Genomic DNA, 25,465 nt, shown 5'->3' with positions numbered 1-25,465 from the left:
AATCCCCACACCAGGCACAACGATACAAAGCACTCATTCCAGTGTGAGGTATTTCATAGCATGGAACAGAGAAAAAAATAATCAGAAAATAATCGCTTTGCTGTAGTCTCTTTTGGGGACAATACTAAGCTTTGAGTATAAGACCGCATCCGTTTTATGCAGCACTATAACTTGAACAACCAATGCACACACTCTCAAAATCCCCTCTCAGAACAGACTGAGACAGGCCGTTAATTTGCTCTTGAAATAACGTAAGTTCATCGCAAAAGCTCTGAGATACAAAAATACATATATTTTAAGACAGAAGACAACTTAGGAACTAGATAAATAAAAGGTACTGTTAGGTGCTTAAAGGTTTCACTCCTCTATAGAAAATCCAAAATGCACATTCCTTTAAATAAAAGGCAGGTTATATCTCAGGTTTTTATGCAGGTAGTAGTTTATGATACGCAAAAGGAGACAAATAAAAATAGTTAACAGTCAAGCAGTGCTTTTATTGCCTTTTTCAATTTACTACTTCCAAATCAGATGTGTTCAGTTCAGAATTCTGATTAGGAAAGAAATGGCTGCTGAATTTTTATTACTATGTCCCTTAAGGACTAAAAGAGGTAACCCTAGGCATTTAATATGCACTATGAATAACAATACATATGAGCACATAAAAAGCTTGTTATCTCTGTTCATGGATTTTTTTCTACCATGTTCACACATTTATGGAAAGAAGTTGGGAGGTATGGTGAAGGTGAGGGAGTGGAGCAGAAGCTACCAAAATAACAAATATTGCTAACTAAAACCAAATTGGAAAGGAACAAGCTACTCTGCACAAAATCGAATAAAACCATGTCTCTTCATTATCAGTCTGCAGCTCCTGCATTAGAGCCTCATTTAGTGTTTATTCAGAAAGCCTCCATCCACAGCCCTCTCACCCACTGATAAAAAAGCAGTTCAGATTTCGGTCTGACAAATTATCACTCACCATGGGAATGTTCTGCATGCATAGATTTTCTGCTTTCATAAACCATATAAACACAGACAGCTCCTTCTGGATTTTTCAAAACATCTCACCAGATTCAACCCAGCGTTTTCTCCCCTTGTCTCCTCATATCACAAGCCATAAGCTCCTGGCCAGATATCCGAAGGGCTTCCACCACATACTTCTCAGCCACAGGCATACTCTCATCTTTGTGTTACATTGCCACCTCCATCTCCTCGGCTATAAAGAACAGACAACTCCTCAAAGCAGCTGAGCAATGCAGGATTTTCTCCTTTGCAAACCAGCTTGCAACCTCCTAAACACCCAGGCAAACCAATCTGCAAACCAATAGTTTGTGGCACTGGCATGATTTGGATGAGCTATTTAGAAAAATTAATTTTCTTCTTTAATCCGTCTCAAGGACCAAAAACATAAGTCCTTTTCTTCTTTTGTTCCTTCTAGGCTAAATGTGGGAACAAACAACTTCAGGTCTACTCTCCAATACTCCGGACCTTTACCAGATCCTCTGCTGACTCTTCCCTTCGGGATCTGCCTAGGTTTCTCTAGGTTGGTGCCACATGATGTTGAGCAAACACAGCTCCAGTCATGGTGGGAAAGGAATCAATCCTCTTTTGCTAATGGTTGTGGTAGTCTGTTCTGCTTCTTTTTCCAGGCACAAGGAAGAGGACAAATGGGCAAATGCACCCTGATGGCCTTAAGTGCCTGGAAGAGCCGTGCTAATGGACCGTGTTCTCCTGGAAGACCAGAACTCCACCAACACAGACACGTTGTTATGGCTCAAACCAGAGCGCAGCTCTGTCATTTACCCTAAGACATCACAGCTGTCAACCTGGCCTGGCACCAGTACAACCCAGAGTGCCAATTCCCTTAGCCAGATGCTTGGCTCAGTGTACAATTCTCTTTTTTTTTTTTTTTTTTTTTTAATGAGATTAGCATTCATGAACGCCTAGAGCCCCCGCACGCTGGGAAAGAAGAAAACCGTGGTCAGTGCACAAACTTAGCCGCTTACCTACCTGAGACTAGCAAGAGGCAGCTACTTGTCAACAGCAAAAAAAAAGAGATGATTCAGGCTTCCTGACCATTTTAATCATGAGACCCGTTTGCTCAAGCTACCACCAAAATTGCCAAAGTGAGGGGAGAGCAGGTTTAGCAGTGTAGGGCGGCAATGAAGACAACATGCGGGTACTGCCATGGATTAGCAGCACGGCTTTTGGCTGTGCTTCTGATTTTTTTTTTCCCAAAAAAATGGCATATGAAGTTAAGAGAGCCAGAGAAGAGTCACGGGCTCACTATAAAGATGTAAAGCACCATTGCTATGAAGAGGCAGCTCTTAGTTTAGAAGGCATTTTTAATCAGAATGATATAAAAAAAAATAGAAAGAGTGATTATATTTCTTCTATGTCATAAAGCTATTAAAATGATAATACGGAAGGAGCGATGCCAGGCAGGGAGCGACAAACCCGCCGGTACCGGCGATGGGCAGATTACAGCTCTCAACGGCGCGCGGCGGGGCCGTTATCGCGGGCTGTCACCGCGAACCATTTCAAAAAGGTCTTTAAATCCGTCGGCTCCTGCTCCAGCACAACGCCGCTTGCGCCTGCCGTCTGCTGAGTAACAGCGTCTGGGCACCACGAAAAACATGCGTATATACATACTATATATAAAATAGATACATATATATGTATAATATATAATACATAGATGTATATATAAATTAGGTATCTCCAGGCTCCGGGGGAAGCGGGGTGCCTGGAAAACCAGGACCCCCGCCGGTCGCTGCGAACAACTCAATTAATGCATCTGGGTCACCAAAAACCGGCTCCCCGGGGCCGGCGCTGGGTTATACAACGCGCCCCGGGCGCGGGGACCGCAGCGAACGGCTCCCGCCGCCCCCACCCCGCCTGGGAGGCTGGCGGGGGGCATATTTAAGGTTAATCAATGCGATAAACGACGAGTCCGAGCGGCGGGAGCCCTCGGCGGGGCTGGAGGGGGCCCTTGCCGCGACCCCCCCGCTCCAAGCGGGAGGCGGCCGGTAACGGGGCGCCGCTGCGGGCAGCGGGGTCACCCCGGCCGCAAGCGTAGCGCCCCCGCAGCGGCTCGCAAGAACACCCCCAAATACTAAAATAAAATAAAACTGTGTATCTCTATCTATATGTATAAAATGCAGCCGCCGGCGCGGACGTGCCCCGGCGGGGGCGAGTCAGCGAGAAGGCGGCGCGGAGCCGCGGGCAGGTGCGGGGGGGTCCCCGCGGGGCGCACTCACCCAGAAGACGAAGGAGTAGATGATGAGCAGGGTTTTCAGACACGTTATCACGGGTTTGGTCTCCATTCTCCTCGATGCCATAATACTGAGATCCCTCCCGGCTGCCGGCTGCGCGCGGGGAGGGACGGAGGGAGGAGGGGAGGGATGGCGGGGGAGGAGGCGGAGGAGGAGGGAGGTGAGCTCAGCGCTCAGCGCTCAGCCCGCTCCGCCGCGCCGCTCCCGCTCCCGCCCCGCTCCGCCGCCCCCCGGCCCCGCGGCGCAGCGAGGGCAGCGGCGGCAGCGGCACCTGCCGCGGCGCGGAGGGAGCCGCGCTCGGCACGGGAAATGGCCGCCGCGCCGAGCGGCCGCGGGGCCAGGCCGCGGCGCGCGCTGCGCGGCGGGGATGGGGGCCTCCCGCACGGGGAGGCTGATGTCGTCCCACGGGGGCCGCCCTGAGCCGAGGCGGCCCCGGGGAGACAGAGGGACCCGGCCTCGGGTCGGGCGCGACCGCGGCCCTGCGGGCCCTTCCCCGCTGGAGCTGGTGTCAGAGCTCGTAAAAACAGCGTCGTACCGCGGCGCAGCGCTGCCCGGGGGGTGAGCCTTTCCGGAATACATCGCAGGGAGAAAGAGCCTTTCATTTAATGAGTTATTTTTAATTCAAAGATACTCTCTCCCCCTCTTCCCCAGCCTGCTTTTCCCACTGAAGATACGAGGTGGCCCTGGGCGGTTGGAGTTGGACCATGCGTCCAGGGAGTTGCCCATGCGGAGGGGAATTTGTCTTGCAGCATCACAGTGAAAATCTGCTTTCAGGGAGCCGAGGTGCAGGCGAGCAAAGCACTGCAGGTCCGGCAGCGCTGCCGGCTGCGGAACAGCGCTGTTCGGAAAGACAGCAGCGGGCAGGAGATAACACGGGTATGATCAGGGCATATATAGGCACGGGATCGCTGCTTTGGGGCTGTCAGGGGGCCACGACTCCTCCCTCTGTGACATTTCTACCTTTGCCAGCTCCGGTGGCAGAGGTGGGACCACAGTTTGTGAATGCCACCGCGCAAGGTCTTGATGCTAGGGGGCTACTGGAGCCAAATCCTGCCCTCTGCTCTGCCCCAGCCTCATGCCCAGTATCTACTCAAGGACTGACCCCAGCCCAAACTCACCTGGAGGCCTGCACTGATGCAGACCTGGCTCATCTCTGCTGGGCCAGAAAAGGCCCTGAGTGACCAAACATGCCCGCAAGGCACCACAGCCCCTCTGGAGCCGGTCTGCTTCTCATCATTGTCACTGCAGCTATCCGCTTGCTGCAGTATCCAGCAAATGATGAACGAATGGCAGAGAAATAGCCAGATTAGTCTAGAAGAGTGAAGAGTGCAGTGTTTAAAGGGAGCTGATCCAGCAGAGCCCTAGCAGCAGAAGGGTAGTGTAGATCTTGGCAATGTTCCCTGGTGGGGATGTGAGGGCTTGAGGCAGGGTTCCCATCAAGGAAAGCATGGCCAGAAGGAGTGTCCAAGCTCGCCGTGTGCACAAACACACCTCGGTAGCCCCAGCTGCTGAGTGAGGAGCACAGACAGGGGTGGCAGGGGCGTTGCAAGGCTTTCCTGTCCGATTACCATGCTTTGGAAGAGACTGTGTGTGTGTGGGAGGGAGCACGGGGGCTCCCACACGCCTGCATGCCCCCAGAGCGGTGCTCTGGAGCGTGTCTCCCCAGGCTGTGAAAACAGTGTGGTTCGTGCAGCTGAGACCATATCAAGGGGATATTGCAGACATAACCATTCAAGGAACAATGTTTAAAAACAGAGAGCAAAAGTAGTCCCTGAATATGCAAAAGTTTTGCAGCAAGAGCTTGCTGGTTTTGACTTACAGCTTCAGGAGAGTATTTTAATATATGGCTTACTGTTTCCAGAAGCAATGAAAGCATTTAAAGGATGCTTGGGGGAGGAGTATTCTGCAGGAGTTACGTGGTTGGGATGCATTTACCATTTTTGTGGAAAATTCAGATGGCAGGTGCAATAAATCTTTATTGACTTGAGCCATTAAAATGTAAATAAGTTCAGTAACTGCAAAAAAATCATACAGACACCAACAACAGTTGTAAATACTCAGTACACAAAAGTTACAGTTAGATATTTGACAGAAAACAGCTAAGCAAGAAAAGGAGAAACTTATCTTCCTGCCCCCGACACATAGGTGTTAGAAAAAGATAAATTCTTCTGCCACAGGCCAGGGAGCAGTAACCACTTATTTCAATAGCCATGGTTATATCATATCTTCCCTGTCCTTTAGGTGTTTTAATAAAATATGAACAAAACATAATATCAACCAGGATTAAAAATTCCATCCAACAGAAGGCACATATGACTGAACTGCTGAAATTTGTTTTTTAACAAGGTGGTGACTAACATTTTTGCAAATAACCAGTGATCTTGCAACTCTATTTTGTAGTGCCAAACTTGAGATACTGAAGGTGTCTAAGCTTAACTTCTGATATTCTCCAACTGCCCGATTACAATGATGTTAAAATTTACAGAAGGATTCAAATAGTTGCAATGGACCATAAGGAAAACAGAAATACAAGAAGAGTCCATGTTAGGAAATACAGTTCCTTCCTCCATTAATGTCAGTCCCTGTCACCAGAGAACATGATGTCCTGCAAACTGGGAAACAAAGATTCCGTGTTATCCCCATCCTAATGTACAGTACTGAGATTGTATCTGGAGGAGCACTGGATTCATTTCTGACATGTAGTGAAACATCCTGTGTTTTACTGGATGTACATGCAAATTTTAGATTAAAAATGAGACTATCTGAATGGAGTTGGATATAGATCTATGTGGTTATAGCAAATACCCTTAAAATACGACAGACTCACCAAGCCATCAAACGTTTTAGACTTAAATAGAATTATTGCACTGAAAACACATTTAGCTTTTTTAATTAGTTTATCATATTTTTGCAGATTTGGAAGTGCTAAGTTTCTTGAACAAAATCAAAGTAAGTCTTTCTAAAGCAAGATACATTTTTCTGTGCCATAATTGAACTGTGAAAAGTCAGAAACATAATTGTTCCTTACATCTCCCTGCAGAGAGCATGTTCTTGTTCAAAAAGGGAAAGTTACTGTTTCATTTGAAAAGTATTTATTTAAAATGCTATCGGTTTTTGGAGGATTTTTCTCAAGACCCGTGCCCATGAACTCACTTTTCTTAATAGCACGCAGGGAGTGTCTTTCTTAGTGAATCCTTCTGGAACACATCAGTCTAGAAGGAACACAACAGAGAAACATCAGATTTTAGAAAATGAAGATGAGGACCTTCATCCTTACCTGCAGTTAATATTGTTATTCAGCGGATAAAGAAGAAGTTCCCAGAGAAAGGGGTGGGAAGATACAAACAGTAATTATATCAAGTGTAATAAAGCCTAGCACACTTCAGCAGTTACAGTGGATATAATGAAATCTGGCATTTGGTTGTCTTCGCGGCCGCTCTAGCCTTCCCCAGGTTCCCAGCGGGGCTCTTCAAGGTAGAAGATTGCAAACTCTGCTGTCTTTCACTTGGCTTTCAGTCTTAAAATCTGCGATTCAGCCTCCTCTGAGATCAGCTCTGGTTTCTTTTTCTTTCTCTGTCTGTGTTGCCTGTCCACGGTTTTCCTCCACTAAATAGCTACTACCTAGTTCAGTCCACTGAAGGTTAAAGATATGCAGAAATCAATTAAAAAAAAAAAAGCCTGACAATTTTACCACTCTCGTGTATTTCTATAGAGTTCTGGGTCCATGAGCACCCCTCTTTTGTCACTTGCTCTTGAAGAGAGCTGAGGTCTTGCACAGCAGCCATCTACATGGCTCACAGTTGTATCACTTTTAGCATCAAAGTGGGCTCAATCATCAACCTCAAGCCCCAAAGCATTTTTTGTACCAAAGTCTCAGATCTGTATGTTCCCACAAAAGCCATAAGGGGCACACAGTCAATCAAGGAGTGTGATTTCACAAAAGAAACCCTGTCAAGAGGCAAATGTAGCATTGATGAAGTGGGCCAAGGTACCCCCATTTACAAAAATGCGTGGACAAGATCCAGTCTCCTGCAGCACAGAGATAAGGGAGCAAACACAGACACCAGCAACACATACGAGTTAGGATGAAATGCATATTCAGCATCAACACAGGAAACAGAGCTTCTAGGATGGCATTGGATTACTGAGAGACACAATACAATAACACAATAATACAGGGCCACCTAAACGTGATGAGCAAGCAGTCGGGATTTACAGAGAAAGAATGAGAAATACTTAGAAACTTTTGTAGGCCTCTTGAGAAAATCTTAGGATGTTCTATAGGAATATAAATTTATGTTTTATGCTTAGTAAATTAAGGTTTTCAGCTTATTTGGGGTCAAAAAAAGGGTTCAAGTGAAATAAAAATAAGTAGCTGTAGGAGAGAAGACGAATAATAAAAACAAACTTCTCACTTCCATCAGTTCAAATTAGTTGCAAGATTAGAACTTTTTTTTTGGTTTTATGTAACCAGAGATTGTCAAAATGCAGTCCAAGGTTACCCCTAGTCTTACCAGAAGCAAGGTGGCAGCTAGCTATCTCCTCTGTCCATGTTTGCTCTAGTGCAGTTTTGTAGTGAGTATTAGATGATAAAGGAAAGGCTCTGCCATGGTATGATGTTCCTCAGCCCTGAATTGCTCCTTACTGCAGATCTAATGAACTTGCATCTTCAGAAGCTACAGCAAGTTTGTCCCTAACAGCTGGTCCATCCTTTCTGTTTTCTAACGTCTTAGGACTTGCACATCTTAAGTATTAAGATCCACGTCTTTCTATTAAGCATAGAATCATTCAATTGTCTCTTATGCAATGTTCTAATTGTGTTATTTTCAACTGCTTACTGTGTCACATAGGGATGAAGTTCGGGGATTTTTTTGATCCTTCGGAATGAGTGGTTTCTCTAGAGCAAGTTTCTCAAAATCTCCCACTCAAAATGAGTGTAAGGACACTCATTCTGCCCGGTTCTTGTGCACTGCTTGTGAGCGTTGTGCACGCGTGCGTGTGTGTGGAGGCAAGAGGAATATCCTGTGCCCCTTCTCCCCTCAGAGCAGGAAGGTAAAATCTGACTTCTAACCATAACGCCACACCAAGAGGCATTTCATAATTTTTCATACTCCCAGCAAATAGCTTGATTTAAAGGGAAGTTCTTCACGGTTTTGGATGGCTTGGAATGGCTTTGCAGATTATTTCAAAGCTCTGCAAAGTGTCCTCTTTGAAGGGAGAAGGACAGAAATATATCTGTGACTAAGCTTAACTACCATAATAATGTCAAATAACATCATCCGTGTACACAGAAAGAGGATGTATAGCTTTGGATCCTCGGAAATTATAAGAGGTCAGAAAGCAGAAAAATACCTCTCCAAAGAAAGAATCTGTGTTTTTTCCCGAGATGTATTATAATGTCTCTAGAAGATACCAGTTTTGACACATAGCAAGAAAATTTTCTAATCCTCATGTTTAGCAGTAGACAATTACCTGTGCACTTCTGCCAAATCACCCAGATTGGTTCATCAAAACTATTTGTTTTTAATTATTTTCCTTCTCTGTGGTTCTGAATTCCAACACCAGGAACCCTGGGTGTACCTGGCAATTTCCTTAAAGTCAGTAGGAGTTATTTACAATTAACTTGGAAGAAATTTCATTATTTTTCCCTATAAAGATCAATGGGAGAGGTTAAGAGCTGTCTGTGAGTTCCCACTTTTCAACCTTTTTTTGTTCTTTAGCTTCTCTGAATTAGGGTAAACTGGGCTGCACCTGAAAATTTGGGCTCCACCGTATTCAAAATTGTTTTCATTTTCTTTTTCCCTTCTTAACTCTGCCATAATTTGTTTTTACTGTATTTCTTCTAAATCTGCCCTGGAGCAAATGCAGACAGGACTCACGAGGCCTGGTATATTCTGCAATACCAACAGAAGCTACTACTTGTCATCACAAGTTCATCAATGTTCACATGGAAAAGTGGAGTAAACAAGCAAATTTCTGCTTTTCTGAATGCTAATGCATATTTACATTTCCCTATATGTGACAGGTACAGACACTTCACTGATATGCAGCTGTCTGCATAGCGTGCAGTAAAACATTGGGATTCCTAAAGGAGATGCTGGATGTCCTCAGCCTGTGATAGAGGTATTGGGAAGACTCAGCTGTGAGGCAATCCTTGGGCCATGGACTACATGGATGCTGCAGAAGGAGGTCAAGACGTGGAGCTTCCACTGAACTGGGAAGTGAGGTTAGGTTAATGTGACAAAAAAAGAGTGCAGGGGGAGGAGAAGCAAGGTGGGAACAGCACCACTTCAGCAAGCTGCTAATTCCCGTGTCACCTGCAGGAAACAACTGGCAGGACCACACTCCTCATGGGACTACAGAAGAATTTGCTTTGGGAGACCCAGAGGAATCCTTAACTTTGAACAGCAAAGGGAAGGACGAGAGACAACAGGGAAAGAATCGCAGAGGCCACGGCCAGCCCAGGAGGCTTTCAATAAATAAATAGCTGCGTTTGGGGTGCTCAAAAGAGATGATGTACACAATGAAAGAACCTCGGGCGTACACTACCTGATTTTTGAGCCAGCGTGTTTTCTCGTGACATCATGGCTAGATTTCCTCCCCTTATTCAAAACAATGACTCCTCTTCATGCATTCAGAAAACTAAAGGATTGATCTTTAAAACAGCTGTTCATTTTAAAACAGCATACAAATAGTAAAGGGAGAAAATATTAGAACCTCTTAAAAATCAGTATGTTTGGGCACATAGAATTAGGCTGGATGAAGCAATACCAGATAAAAATCAATTTACAACAAGCAAATTAAAATATGCTGACACCAAATCTTGCAACAGAAGAAATGTGGGATGCTTAGTGTGTACCTTGTGCCAGCGCTGGCAGGGAATGGGCTCTCGCTGGGGGCAGGAACACCCTTCAGCTGTATCACAGGCCGTGCATTCAGCTGGCTGAGGAGCCTTGTTGAGACTCCCTCCCTCAGTCCCTGTGCACCCTCCAGGCTTTAGAAAGTCTCTGTCTCTTCCCTTTTCCATTTCAGGGAAGTAATTTGCTTGTTTGATTTCTCTTTTTTTTTTTTTTTCCCCAGGGCTTGCATTTTACAGACACAGTCCTCTCCGAGTGCCAGCCCAACCCCAGCCCAGCCTTCAGTCGTATATTTTATCACACCTTTTATCCTTTTACAGAGGGATATTTTATCACACAGGCCACCTCTGGGGTGCTTGTCATGTGACAGTTAACACACCATACACAACTGAAGGGCTGCATGCATATGGCACAAATTACACAAGGCCCAGCTGCATTTTCATGCTGGTTGCTGGTGTTTTTTTTTTTTTTTTTTTTTTTAACTAGATTCTTACAGAAGCAGAGCAAGGTCTCTGTAATACTTTTGTATTAAGTGAATTAAGTGAAAGATCATCACTCCTATGCAGGACTAGGACAAAAAAAAAGGCACAGTTGGTACACCACAGAGGTGGTACCCTTAGAAACAGCTTCATCATTTTCTTGCAAAAATGAGAGAACCAGATACAGCTCTCAGGCACATGTTTCGATGCAGAGTTTGAGCCTCTGTATAGCATCACCTCCAGAGCATTGCTGCACTACTAAAGTAGTATTAAATAAAATATAGAGTTCTACATTTGCTTTCTCGTAGAGATTTCTTTTCCTACCAAATTGGGTCAGCGTAGAAGTAAAAAGGAGATCATTTTAATCCATTAGCAAACTTAGCCTGAGATATGAAAATTACTTTTGTGCTTAGAAATATTGTGGACCCTGAATTTGGCAAGCAGTACTGTTGGTGCATGAGATATAGTCCTATATAATCCAAGAGCTGATCCTCTCTGCTTTACTGAATCTACCATGATTTTATCAAATATTTGCTTGGGCAGGTGAGGAGAGGCAGGGTTGGATAATGTGAGCAAATAAGAGCTTCATAAAGATATTTTTTTGCTAGTATTCGAAATCAAAATGAAACCTAAACACACAAGTTACTGGGCAGTAGCATTTGCTACCTTTGTAAAATCATCAACTATTGTGTACCTGAGTGCAGAGCATAAAACTGCTCTGCCCGGATCTGGGGGGGGGGATCAAACAGATGGCAGAGGCCACTGCAGTTTGGATGAAGATTTCCTAGCTGGATAGGAATGAGAACAACAGTAAAGCCGTTCCAAGGTCACAGAGGAGGTGAGAGCCATGGCCAGATTTTCCCCAGCGAGGTGCATGTGCAGTCTTTACTCCAGAATTAAAAGGAATGAAGAATTTTGGATGCAACAACTGCTGTGGTGTTTAGAAGCTTCTAGGGGCTTCTAGGCACAGAGATGCACCAAGCCTAGAAAAATCCTTCAGTAAATGCCCTCTGCGGAAGATGGTTTTGCAACAAGGGGAGGCTGTGCTGGCTTAACTGGCATATTTAAATGCGTATTCTACACTCGTTTTTTCACATAATTACTCATGAGTATTTTTATGTATCTGTTTTTTAATTCAGTCAGATCTGCAGGTGGTCATATAGCAGTTTGTAAATAACATTAGTTGTGAGTTTGGTAACAAAAATGATTCTCAAATAATGTTTTTTGTTATTCAATTAGTTCTGGGCCCAACACATCATCTAGAGCTTTTGGCAGCTTATTTTTTCCTGTGCTTGTCTTTCATTCCCCCACAAATCTTTGAATTGAGTAGTTATGACTTTAAATGGAAAATTTCCTCCCTTATTTGTTGTATTCTTTAAAAAATTAAATTTCTTAGTAAACTATTTTGTGACATCCATCAGGCTCAGCTACACTGACTGGAGGCTGTATTTCTCTCTTGTTTATACTGTTAACCTGGTTTTAGTTAATTTTCACTTCCCAATGTCTCTTGTGTCTGTGTTTTTTTCTGGTTAACAGGATATAAATTACCTTGGTATGCTGGAGGAGTTTGCTCAGCTTGAATTTTAATTCTTTAATTTCTGGATACTGTTTTATAGAGCTTGATCCCTCACATCATAAAATAGGTGTTAGTGGTTTACTGATTTCACTACAGTTGCTTATTGGTTTGAAATAAAACACAACTGCGTGAAGAATCAAGCTTATAGTGTGAGTGTATGTTTATTCTTTCTTTAAAGGGTCCTGAAGGCCTTCTCTGAGAAACATTAGATTCAACCCTTAGACTGTGAGAAATATGAAGAAGGTTCAAGTGGCTAAAAGAATATGGGTTAATGTTATGCAAAATGACTACTACGTGCTAGATTAGGATGTTTTCCTCAGAAAACAAGGCTAAACTGAAGGAGGTTATCTCCTTCCCATGAAAAGCAAGGGGTTTTGCTTTTGCTCATCAGAAGTGAAGGAGGTATTTCACAACGGAGATAACAGGTCTGCAATGGGGTGACTGCCAGGCAGATCTGCTCAGCGCTGCAGTGTCCTTTGCTGAGTCACCTCCGCTCCTCTGCCAAGTGAAAGGTAGTGGCAGGGAGCGGGCAGCTCTTCCTACTTGTTTCCTGCAGGGCTTTCTGAACAAAGGTGGGTGGAGTAAAGTGGTGTCACTTATGCCATACTATGAGTTTCGAGTGGACTATGTGCCTTTTCATATGGGTATTTAGTTGCTGGATTATGTAAAGCCGTGCAGCAACAGAATACTTCCTGCTGCTTGCCCCAAAACTGCCTGCTGGGGCACTCACGTATTTCAATACAAGGGTATCGGGATGTCTTGTGCTTTTCTCTAGAAGGTCTGAGAATGAAGAGAGATGAGACCCAGTGATCTGAAAATAAAAATAAAAATAACACAGGCAACTGGTCTTCATGTGCTAACCTTGAGTGACAGGGAGAGTCCAATGTCCCCGGACTGTTCTGTGCTGCCATTTCCCCATTGGTAATTGGGAGCTAACATTTAACTAGAGGCAGTTAAAAAGAATAAAAATCCTTGTAAATTTTTTCCGAAGCTTAAAAAAGTATGCAGAGACAGTACTGCTTCCTCTTTAACCAAGAAGGCCCAGATGCAGGCTCCTTGCACTAATTTTCTTTAGACAGCTCTCTGGAGAACTCAGCAGAACTCAACGTACTTCCTCCCAACCAGCTCAGCTGCACAAAGGTTGGGAAAAGCTAGTGCACATAACCGAGCTGCTACTGCCACTGAGGTTGCCTATTAATAGTTATTCGGACTTGCATTGTCAAGGGCACTATTTTAGTTTTATGCTAGCCAGCCAAGGTCTTGAGCCGATGCTGATTAAGCATCATGAAGGAGGCTATGCAGCAAGTCAGTGAGATCTGCATGCTGAAAGTCGTTTGTACTCTGAGAGCTTGCCAAAAATAATGTTTCAGAGGGCATGTATTAACACTGCCAAAATCTAGCTGATGAATAGCTGTATCATTGAGTTTTGGATGCAGAATGAGGGTCAAGTTCAGAACAGCCTAGCAATAGGCTATTCACACAATCTAGGCAGAATGGAACCATGGCATTTTGTAATCCACCCTTATTAAGAACTTATTTGGACCTGTTTTATCCTAAAGTGAAGTACAGGGAGAACAGAGAGGAATTACATCTGGAAAGTAGATGACTGGGGAAATTTAAAGCCATACAGTGCCTGGGCTTATCTCAGGCTGCGGGAGTTTCCACTAGTTAGGCACAACAAAACAAGGAGGGGAAATGTTTATAGTTTCTTCTGGACTCTGTACACATTCCGGGGCTGGTTCTGCAACACTACCATTCATTCTTCCAGAGTTATAGTTGTTCATATTTATTATGAATTCAAAATTAGAGAATTTAAAGAATGTAAGTCAAATATTCCATTCTATTTCTCCCCAAGGGGAGAAGAATTTGAATTTAAACAAGGAGGCTTCGTTGTGAAAATGTACAGCCTTGCATTTCATTTTCACAGGAGAATTTTATCTCCCTTGGTAACAGGCAACAAGAAACTTATTACTTTTTCCTATCTGGAGAGAGACAGTGAAGAGAAACATAGATGAGGTGCAGAAAGCTGTCAGATCTTGGCTCAGTGTCCTTCACATAGCTGCAGTGGGCATGTCCTGCCTAGCTTCTCTTTTTCCATCCCATTTATTTATATTCCTCTCTTTAACCAGTGGGTGCCTTTCCACTGCTTCTGAAGTTAAGACTTCTTTTTTTTTTTATGGTAAAATCCTTTGGGCTCAAGCCTGTTTTAGCCAGTTTTATAGTCAAGGGCCATGTGATAAGGAGAGATTTCACAGTCGGTCAAGTCCACCAATTGCTGAAAAGAAAACTAAGAGATTACCAAAGAGACAACACTGCCTAAAGTCACTGCCAACCATAATACTGCTCATTACTCTAGCTTCTGAAAAATGTGGTATTTCTAACACACACACACCCCCATAAAAGACACTACATGGAGGTATGTTGATAATAGCATGAATAATTTATTGAAAATAACTGAATAGACGGTGACTACAGCTTTCTATGATTTTTGTGACCTCTTTGGTGTCCTTTCTTATAAATTAGTCACAAACTCAAGGAGTAATGACTGATCCATGCAACTCCACAAACAAAAGGGTCGGTCCTCAGTCTGACACTATGTCCAGATAATAACAGCTAAGAAAAACACTTAATGGAAGCTATTTGTTCATAACTAGAAAATTGATATGAAAGCTGATTATATTCATGGCTCAGTGGAAAACAAGCAAGAGAATACAGACATGTAATTAATTGGAGTTTTTATTGCTGAGGCATGCTGTCCAAAATCATCTGTAGAATATTGCTGTAGTGTCTCCTTATGGGCAAAGCCACCCTATTGGACATGAACATACTGGCTTAATAGGTATTAGCTCTTTCTGCATTTGTGGTTAGATCACTAAATGGCTTGTTAGTGCAAAGTTAAATGCAAAGTAAGTCTCAGGGCTAAACATTATGTTAGAAACGTTAGCTAAACTTTTCAGACTCAAATGACTGCAGAACTATGGCAAATGGTGAGTGATGATTTTTATCAATCTTTTTTATAATTTTAATTAATCACTGTCCCTAAAACAGAGCTGGTCTTGGCGTAAAATGGATCAGTTAAAATAAGAAAAACTGAGCTCCAGAAAGACTCAGGAGCTTGATTCAATGCAGCATACAAACTAATAAGGATTTCTGTGTTTCTGAACGATGAATTTTGAATCCTGCTCAAACAGAAAGCTTGCGAAGCTGCCCTATTCCCAAGCTTACCTGGGAGTTGATAGCTGTCCGTTTCATTCAGGGAACAGTCATATATTGGACTATGTACTAAATATTTATCGATTTCTCACTCTTTCCCTGGACAAGCCCACGCCAGTCAGCGGTAGAACAGGGCTGTGCATAAAAGACATTTGTCTTTAAGCTGCAGCCCATCATACAACTCCCTTCAGTGCAGTTCCCGGTGTGACCTCTCATTTGTGTTCAAGGGTGACAAACGTATCAGGATGACAAGCAGTCATCTCTGGGTACAGACCTCCCCGCTTTTCAAGGATTCCTCCTCTTCCCTGCTGCCATCAGTGATCAGTCATTTGAGTCTGGGACCAAAGTGGTGGCTGCCTTGCTGCTCCCTGGTCGCCCCATGCTTCTCCCAAACATCCCATCAGCATAGTGAGGGTTAAACCTGGATCATGCTCCTTCTTGCTGCATTTATTTATCTGTATGCAAGCGCTGATGAACTTCCATTCGCCCCCCAAATTCTTCTGCAAGCAAACAGTGGCAATTCAAATGCTTGTTGGAAAAACACAGGAAAGGGATGCAAACCTGGTTGAGCAGGATTATCTCTCAGCTTAGAAACAAATATTTGAGAGAACCTTTCCTCATCATTATCTCAGTTATATTCTAGGTAGATACCTACCTGGTTAACCACTGTCAGTGTCCATGATCAAAGAATACCTACGGACTCCAGAGGGACATGTGTTTCATTCTCTTAGGCTAATTTAAAGATGACTCTGTTGCAAAGCCTTCAGGACAGGCCTTAACAGAAGGGCGGAAGAAGAAGAGGCTGTACATTCAGTACACAAAGAGGAAATATTTTTAAAGGTCAGATCTTTTATCTTTCATTTCCCAAGTGCATACAAACCAACCCATGCTTTGAAATTAATTGCTACTCCTGTCGTAAATAAAGAAACGTAAATAAAGGCTGATTTATGAAGCAGAACTCAATACTATAGTTTACATAGCATTCCCCCCTTGGACACTCTTAAAAAGCAAATTTTCCCAAGATGTGATGCCTTACAACAGATGTCAGATTCTTTTAGAAGAAGAGGGGAGAAAGGAGCATCTCGGCAATGGTGAAAACAGCTTTGTATTCAGAGAGCAGGAAGTCAAACGGCCAGTGTGCAGCAATTCTTCCCGCTTCAGCTGTGCAGCACTGCTGAAAACAGGCAAAACAGCTTGCCTGCTTTTATGAATCCAGGTTGCCCTAGTTTATATGGATCTATATGCATGTGCCTGTATACGTGCATTGCTCAGGGTGAATGGAAAGAAAAGCTCCATCTAGAAAAACTGTAGGGTGTACTGAGGCTATTAAGGGCTTAGTGAGACACTGGCAAAAGTCAGTAGTTAATGAAGTTGCAAAATCTGCAAATCAGGAAAATAAAATAAAATAAAAACAAAAATAAAAAATAACAAAAATAAAGGACCATGATGGATTTGGAGTGGTCTATTGTGCTTTATGAATGTTCTATCTTCAGCGAGAGATGCTGCTGGCCGCTGATTACAAATGTATACCATGTATATGGACAGTGTAGAAGTGCCAGATGGCTAGCTTGCCTCTGCCATTAGGCAGGTGGCCCTTGATCTAGAAGAGTAAACTAACATAATGGCCTTTTTACAGAATTTATCCAAATAGATAATGGAGCAAACATAATACAAAACAAGCATGCTGCTTAGTTTATTCCTTAACAATGTGAAAAAGTATAATAATCAGATTATGTTCTGGTGAGGACAAAGCAATAAATCAATAGCTTCAAAGTGCTTCCATACCAAATTAGCACACCAGGCAATCATATCCAAATGACGAGGCTATCACTTTCAGTCCTTGTCACTAATAATAACAGTGTGCTGAGATTGTTGAAGGAAGAGTTTATTTCGGACCCAAACTGTCCAGCATTCTTGACTTGCCCGGGCTAGAGCACACATAGCATCACACGCCCATTTTGTATTTAGACCTTTACCAAGAAAGAATGACAGAGGCAAGCAATATTCCTCTTTCAAGATAAGCAAGTATAGCTATCTAGGTGCCCGCCATAACTACTGCCTTACACTTCTTTCTTACGGTTTTTGAGGATACTGTGTACCATTACTAATTCCTCTGCCCACAAACACATTTTTTATGAAAGCAGATTTACGCTTTTAATGCAGGGAGGGGGGAAATTGCTAAATAGTGCATGATAGCAGATTTTTCTACCTCAGAAGAATTCCCTCACTAATTCCACGAGGAATTGCCATTTGCTTTTATGAATCTGTGAAAGGTGTTTTGTCTTGTCTGTGCACAAATACATATTTGTGCTGGTGGGAGGAGGAGGAAGAGGGAAATAATTGGACTGAAGTTAACCTGGCAAAAGAGGTATTCAATGACGTGCCAGCAGCCATGGCCAGGAGCCTGGCGAGGGCCTCCTGTCCCAGGATGGATCATGCCCAGCAGCCTGGCGAGTGTCTGCCTGGCTGGGCTGGATTGCGACAATTCCCTGGAACAGAGGTTTTCTGCTTCCACTTTGCTCTCTGCTGGTTACACACAAGGTGATGTAAGGCAGATTGCAAAAAAAAGAAAAAGCTATATATATATATTTATACACGTATATATATGTCTGCTCTGCTGTATTTTCCTTAGGGAAGGAAGGAGAATGTACCCCATAAAAACCCTGTAAAAATATGCAATAGTAGAGAATGTACTTTCTGATGACTACTGAATATCATTCCTCTAGTGAAGCTGAACTTCGATGTGCACCAGGCATAAGAGCGCCTGGATTTATCCTGCATAGAAATATGCTGAGAGAAAAAAAAAAGTCTCTGGATATTAGTTTCACTTAAATACCTTACCAGGAGATCAAAGGCAGATATTAGTGGCCTTTATTAAAAGAAATATCTCTCATCCCACCAGAGAACAACTATGTGCCACCTAAGGAATATGAAGATAAGATACTATAATTTCACATTGTGTTATTTTATTCTCTAAGACAAACTATTGCTTGCTTGCTTAAATGTATAATGTTGACCACAGAAATTAGTTGGCTGAGATGTTACTTATTGCTTCTCCTTGACAGGGTGTTGGTCAAGGATGATCTGAAGAGGGCATTCATCAACTTGGCTGCCATCACTGGGGAAATACTGGGAGTGTTGTGCAATACCTGGATATGCGAGTAAACAGACTGTACAAGAAAACAGCTCAATCACTCTTCTGAGTAGATTACTATAAACAACAACCAAATAAATCTACTGGGTGGTCAGGAGGAAAGTCCCTATGACAAGTATGGATGAGTAGTAGGAGCACAATGGTCTCCTTTTCTGATGCCGTTCAAGAAACTTTTGAGGGCAATGAAGGCAATCGCTCTAGGACGATGACATTGACTTTAATAATTTCTTTAAATTAGGATGATCCAAGAGAAAATGAGCTGTGGGACAGAATAAAATGCTCTAGGGCATTCTGAATATTGCAGTAGGTGCTTGTTTAAAGTAGGTAGGTGCTTGCTGGAAGTACTTTTACTGAAATAAGTATTTGTTGCTATGATACACTGTTAGTTCAGTATCTTTGACATCTAGTTCATGTCATTAGGCTGAGGATACAGATATGCCATAAGTATGTCCCTGCAGCCATTGCAGGCTGACCTAGAAGGGAGGGAGGGAACTCCTCAAACACTTACCAGAAATAAAGCAGATGATTACTAGCAACAGCTCTATCTGGAGGGCAGAGCCATCCCTAGAAGTGACAGCAAAAGCGAACAGGGAGCAGGAAGCAGAAGACAGACAAAAGCGGCAGATGAGTGGGAATGGAAGGGAGCACCCACCAGCCTGATTAACATGAGCCCACATGGCTACCTGCACAGCACAGATTATGCTTAGGCTGCGGTCCTCCGAGGTGGCCCTCTGATGCTAAGGCCCATCATCCTTACTACATACATTTCAGGAATTTTATTTAGACTGGATCTAGTCTTGTACCACGAGCTGAAGTCCAATCCATAGCCAGAGCAACATTGATGTGTTGCTACAGTGTGGCTTGTGATCTATTGTTGTTCAGACAGAAACAAGTACCCGAAGGTATCTAATTTAGATCAGCCTACATACTCTCTACAATCAAGAGAGAGAATGAGGTGCCTCTAGAAACTTCCCCCATCTTAAATTGAGCATATCTCTCTCTCGCTCTCCATTGATAATTTAAGGAATGAATAGGAAATGTTGGATGACTCACTCCATGAAGATACTGCCTTTTGGAGGAGGATCAGCAGCATTTATGAGAACATGTAGTGGTAGTGGCATGTCTTTTTCTTCTGCCTCTCCTTGCCATCTCCCCATATAAAAAGACTGGTGGGTGGAAAATGTGCCTGGAATGTGAGCAGCCCTGGCTCCGTGCCCTCCGCTGCCTAAGAAAATCTCTTTTCCTGCAACATGAGGGTAGGCTAAGCCTCAGATTCAGTTTGCAGGGGAGTCAGGGAGGAAGTGTGAGGCCTCCTCTATCTGTCCTCTTGATAAAGGACCCCTGTGCTGTCAGTAATGGGGCTCTGATTGGGTCTTACTCCCAAGCTTCATGGGCTAAGCAGGAAAGCAAGCAAGAGGAGTCTGAGCTCCACCTGAGAAGTGGCAGGAGCTTCTGCTCGTGCCACATGTCAGTAACAACATAAATCGTCACAGAGCAGGACCCAGGATATTCTAGCAGAGCACACCGACTGCCCTTCTTAAGCACTAGCGGGAGCCATCTTCCTCTTGCCTCTTCTGTTTTAGTGCAAGCAAGTAGGTTCCTGACGTGCTAGGTGTCTGCCAGATCAGGGGAGTGCTGTACACTACCCACACACCTTGGGGCAAGAAATGGCCCAGTTTTCTACCTTCCTTATCAGGAAGCATAAGGAGCGGTGAGGGAATTTCATCTTTCACAGGAGGTATCCAGAAGGAAAGCGTAGGATTGGATCCTGACTTTAGACACACAAATCCTGGGGCAATGCTGGCATACAAAGGAGGCATCTCACACATTCACCTTATTTGTGGGTTTTTAGCAGCAGATGCATTATTAAAATCTGTATTTCTAAAAACACTTTATACTGTCTCAGAACAAAGGGCTTTCTGGATGGGAGGCCTTACTGTTACTGCCTCCAGCTGCCTACTCTGTCCCTCCCTTCAAAGCTATGACCTTGTAAGAGACCCTAGAGGGGGTATGCACCCAGTTGCATCTGCTCCCGCTCACAATCCAGCACATTTAGGTCTCTAACTAACACTGTGGACCTTAACTTGGAGCAACCAAGGAACAGGACACATTTCCTTCCCCTGACATTGCTAAGGGGCCAATAACCTTGGCCACTGGAGGTGAGTGACAGCTAAAGCTGTCACATATTAAAGCAGGTGCTATTTCTCAGAGTTCATGTGTGACAGTCCGTATCCATATGCCAGGCCAGTCCCAGAAGAACTTCACCCATACAGAAATACAGGTACACTGATTTGAATGAAATCTTTTGTGCATGGATAAAGTTCTGCCAACAAGTCTGCTCTTTTTGCTGGAAAAAAAAAAGCCATATTTTATGAGCAGACCAAGCTGTCCCAGCAAACATGAATCTTGCTAGTGCAGCTGGCTCTGCACCAGAGGTTTCTGCTGACATGGCTGAGCCAGTCAAGAGTTATTCTTCTCACTCTTATCAACATCCTAGATGGGAAGATATCTGTAGCAGAGACTAGAGTAAAAGAAATCATCATTTATCTTTCCTGCACTGCTCCATTTTAAACAGGGTCATACAAACAAAATCCATGTTTGTAGTTTTACTGCTGAGAGCAATTTCAGCGCCCTGCAGATTTCCACTAGCAGTGATTTAGTGTGGCTGTAAAATTAGAGAGCCCAATTATCACCCTGCTCTGCATGCACAGCTCTCCGTTCTGGCCACTGAAGCCGCCAGCAAGTGCATGGAAGAGACAACTCTGCCCACAACGCTTTCAGCTTCTGAAAACAAAATATGAGGGTAGCACGTGCAGAAAAGTATCTCACAGTTGCATCTTGCCACTATGTGCTCTGCTTGCATTACCATTTTTTATTTTGAAGGAAGCAATTCTGGCAAATATTAATATTGCCTTAACAATTATAAGAACGGTGTTAAAAGAAATGTGTGGATTAGCAGGGGTGGCTGGGGAATCACTCACGTCACTGGAAATATTTTACTATTATTGATGTACCCTTGGAGATGGAAGTCCTCCATCCTTTTCTTTCTCCCCGTTGCCTAATAATGAGAGAGGTGAATCGTATGGTGTCCTTTACAGTCTTCAGACCAGGAACCTGCAGACAGATTGTTGAGTTCAGTTAAACCATACAGGTAACTGATCCTACTGACTTCACTGAGGTCTGGATTTTTCCTTTATGTGCACGAAGTTGCCCATGTGTATAAAATCTCTTTGTAATGTATTCTGCTGTTGTGCAATAGTTAATTTATCTCCAAATATTAATGTTTAACGTAGGTTTTCTCCTCTTTTACCTTAAGTTTGATTACTTCTAGTTATGCCCTTAGTTTCTCTAACTGAATCAAACTTCCTGCTGGGAAGGATGATGTGATTTTCTGAACCTGGCCCTCAGACACAAAAACCCTGATGTCTTGTTGCCAGCACATTGGGCAGCCATTTAAAGCACCAGTGGTAGGTGAAGCACAACCTGGTGATATTTTGTGTTCCCTTTTTGATGGTGTAAGTAACAGCAACAGCACATTTTGCTGACCAGCAGAGGAGCAGCTCTATAGGTTGAGCTCTATAGCCAAGGTTCAGAAACAGTTTCTGTGACACAAGAGGAAGTTCTGAAACAAGTCAATCATGGTCCAGCTGAATGGATGTTCCTCAGTCACTGGCTGTCTTCCGTGACTCATGCTACAACTACCTGAAAGGAGGCTGTAGTGAGGCGGGTGTTGTTCTCTCCTCCAGAATAACTACAGATGGAACAAGAGGAAATGGCCCCAGGTTGCACCAGGGGAGGTTCAGGTTGGATATTAGGAAGAATTTCTGCATGGAAAAAGTGGTGAAGCATTGGAACAGGCCTGGGGGAAGTGGTGGAGTCACCGTCCCTGGCAGCATTCAAGAAACGTGTGGATGAGGCATTTAGGGACATGGCTCAGCAGGCCTGGTGTTGAAGGATTTATGGTTGGACTCAATGATCTTGGAGATTTTTTCCAACCGTCATGATTCCATGATTCTGTGATATGGTGGATGGTGGATTTGCCTGCATGCATGTGTGTGTGTGCTGATGGAAACTAGCAGAGGGCCACTCTACCCTTTTTGTGTTGACCAAAAGCAGTACCTGTGTCATGGGAACCGTGGGGACCACCAGCAGGGAAACTGTATTTGGTCAGTTAGTAGATTGTTGTTGAAATAATGTCTGTTCTCTCTGACTATGCAAAGTAGCTTCCATACCCTTGAGAAGAGTGACTCTTGTTTTGGCAAGAATAAGAATAGGGAATGACTCCTTCCCCATGATTACTGTGGCCAGGGTGAACAGTGTCCTAGTATTTGTGGCCTGCTTAAAGAAAAAAAGCCTAAAAACATATTTCGGATTTAAGGAAATGGATGTGAGTTGTGTACTAAGGAGTTCATCCTTTTAACCAGATAGGATGAATGTTCAGAGGATAGAAGTTTATGAACAGTTTCTCCACTCAATATTTCTATTCTTCAGACATTTTGGGTCTATAGAGATTGCTCAAAAATGCCCATTATTTCTCAATTTCTCAAATCTGTGCACTGCTGATAACTCTGCTCACTTCGTATAGAATAAACTCTAAAAATCTCAGTGACCTGCTGTGGAAATGGAACATGCAGCTACAAATTAAGTTAGGAAAAAGAGCTTCTTCCTGAGGATCAGTATGTTTATATTGGAGAAGGAAGAGGGTAGGAAACTTTTTAGACTCTCTCCTAACCTGGTTGTTGTCCTTGAGAATATTCTGTGTCATGTGAGGCATGATTCAAGGTGCTATAAAGTCTTTCTTGCCTCTGGCAGAAGCTTTTCCAGATGAGCAGTAGGAAGAAAACAAAGTTGTAGCTTGTTCTGAAGCAGTACAGAATCATCAACCAGCTCTTTTGGCCTAGTCCCTTGAGAGGAGGCCAGAGTGGTAGACTGACATAAAAGAGCATCTGTCTAACCTTGAGATAGTTCATTCACAAAGTCAAAAATCTGTTTTATTTTTCTGGGAAAAAATAGGATCAGAACAAGAATTTTTGCCCAGAAAAAAAACACACACAAAAATGGGAAAGGATTCTTCTGTCTGGCTTGGAGTAACTGAACATGCTGTGAATGGTTAGGATCACAAGAGGAAAAGCCTGAAGCAGACAGGTTACTGATACTGGCTTGAATTACTCTGTATCTGGCTCTTGCTGGGAAAGGTGGTTGGGTTCACTGAGAGCCTCCTCGATACAAAGAGATGTCCAAATGGAGTCTCTGAGGAGAGAGGTGAGCTTTATCCTGTGTTAAAGGAAATTGAGACCTAAGGCGAATTTGGCTAGGTGGGAGGTAATTTCTATTTTGATGCCAAGAGTGGCCTTGTGTATGGGCAAACTAGTGTTGAAGCAGCTTGGATTCAGTGCAGAGGACAGCATTGACTGTGTTCATGGGTGTGGATATCTGTGCGCATATATTTGCCTTGTGAAAGACAACAGCAAGGACAAGGCACAGCAGTCAGTCTGAAGCAATCCCTGCATGGCATCCCCAGGTTTGACCTGCCCTTCTCGGCATTAACACCAAAAGAACCAGACATTCAGGGAGTCACTGCACATTGCCATATTGATAAACGGTGGTGGGCCTGTGTCCCTTGAAGCTCTGATTCGCCCGAGTGTATTTTGCCTGCAGCTGTAGCCCATCTTGAGAGGGGGCAGGACAGACATATGGACACCAAGGCAGGGGAAGAGAGCAGTCACTGCTGGTATTTGATGCTGGGGAGGAGTGTGGGAGAATCACAGCATGAAAGCTGTCTCTGTTTACTTTGGGGGAAAATGCTGAGCTTTTTTTGAGCTGCAGATCTACAGTTTTCCTCCCCTTGCTGCTAATTGGCTTCAGCAAGACCCTTTCTCCCGGGCTTCATGAGAGTCAACAGAGCTGTGCCTGCATGGGAAAGCGGTATGGAGCTTAGGGGAGGACAGCAGGCAGACCCAAGAAAGCCAACAGTTTCCTGGGAGAGGCCACGATGGAGGATGTGAGGTGTTTTTGAGTTATAAAGCAAGTTGTTACACTGGAAAGTCAGCTGCAGGAAGGGGTAACCTTAAAAACAGGGAGAGATGAAGACCTGGGGTGCTGGCCTAAGGTAACTCTTTATAAGGCTTAGAGTCCTCTGTGCCTTCAGGGTGTGGAAATGCTACATTTGCAACTCTTTGCAAGGTTGAGAGGGCCATGTACACACAGGGTGAATTGTTGGATTATTTTACTGTCTCCTTTAATGAGCTAAGGGCACCTGGGCACCTCCTCTTCCATGTGAGAAGAAAAGGAGACTGTAAAATCCAAGGGAACGTCCCTCTGAATTGTTTTACTATCTCCTTTAATGAGCCAGTAGGAGAGATGGGAGAGGTGAGCCTGATACTGTTCAATTGTGACAGCTTAGCAGTAAAAACATGAAAAAGTGATTGCAGACAGAGTGGTTCTGTGTGTGTAAAGAGAAAAGCCCAGGAAAGAGAAGAACCTAGTGGGGAAAGCTCCAGGAAGGAAATGTTACTTTGATAAAGCAATATGCTTGCTGGAGAATAAAACTGAGCAAAAGGCACAGGTAACCCATTCGGAAGAGAGTGCCTTTAATGACATCTTGCTTTTTTGTTGATATGATAGTCACCATGTTGATTCCTGGGACATGAATTGCGCTTCTAAGTGCTACAACAATAGAAATAATTAAACATATCTGAATAATTAATCACATCCGAAGGGAGCGAAAGGAGTGCTGGAGAGTGAAAATTGGGAAATCGCCATTTCACAGAGGAAAGAGATTAAGTAACAGTAAGAATGGCTCCTCGTAGGTTCCCAGCACATCTATGCTGCAGCTACAACCATAATTTAGCAATCGGTTAGAGTCAGAGCACATTTAAGCTCTTATGAAATATATGGTTTGATTTGGTTCCATA

At 43.7% G+C, this 25,465-nt stretch overlaps 1 protein-coding gene across 1 annotated transcript in view; it reads right to left on the bottom strand.

Annotated features, from left to right (window-relative positions):
- TSPAN7 (tetraspanin 7) overlaps positions 1-3,399 on the bottom strand; it is an 86,586-nt gene extending 83,187 nt beyond the window's left edge. The window contains exon 1 of the mRNA XM_088521916.1: positions 3,258-3,399. Within this exon, the coding sequence (XP_088378042.1) occupies positions 3,258-3,338 (81 nt within the window). The 5' untranslated portion in view covers positions 3,339-3,399. The remainder of the gene's footprint in view (positions 1-3,257) is intronic.
- Positions 3,400-25,465: the final 22,066 nt, after the last annotated feature.

The sequence above is a fragment of the Tinamus guttatus genome, unplaced genomic scaffold (assembly GCF_059628265.1).
Source record: "Tinamus guttatus ecotype Peru unplaced genomic scaffold, ASM5962826v1 Tinamus_guttatus_pri_ptg000008l, whole genome shotgun sequence".
In the NCBI taxonomy this organism is placed as follows: domain Eukaryota; kingdom Metazoa; phylum Chordata; class Aves; order Tinamiformes; family Tinamidae; genus Tinamus; species Tinamus guttatus.
The sequence above is the reverse complement of the archived record's forward strand: the minus strand, read 5'-3'. Positions and strand labels throughout refer to the sequence as shown.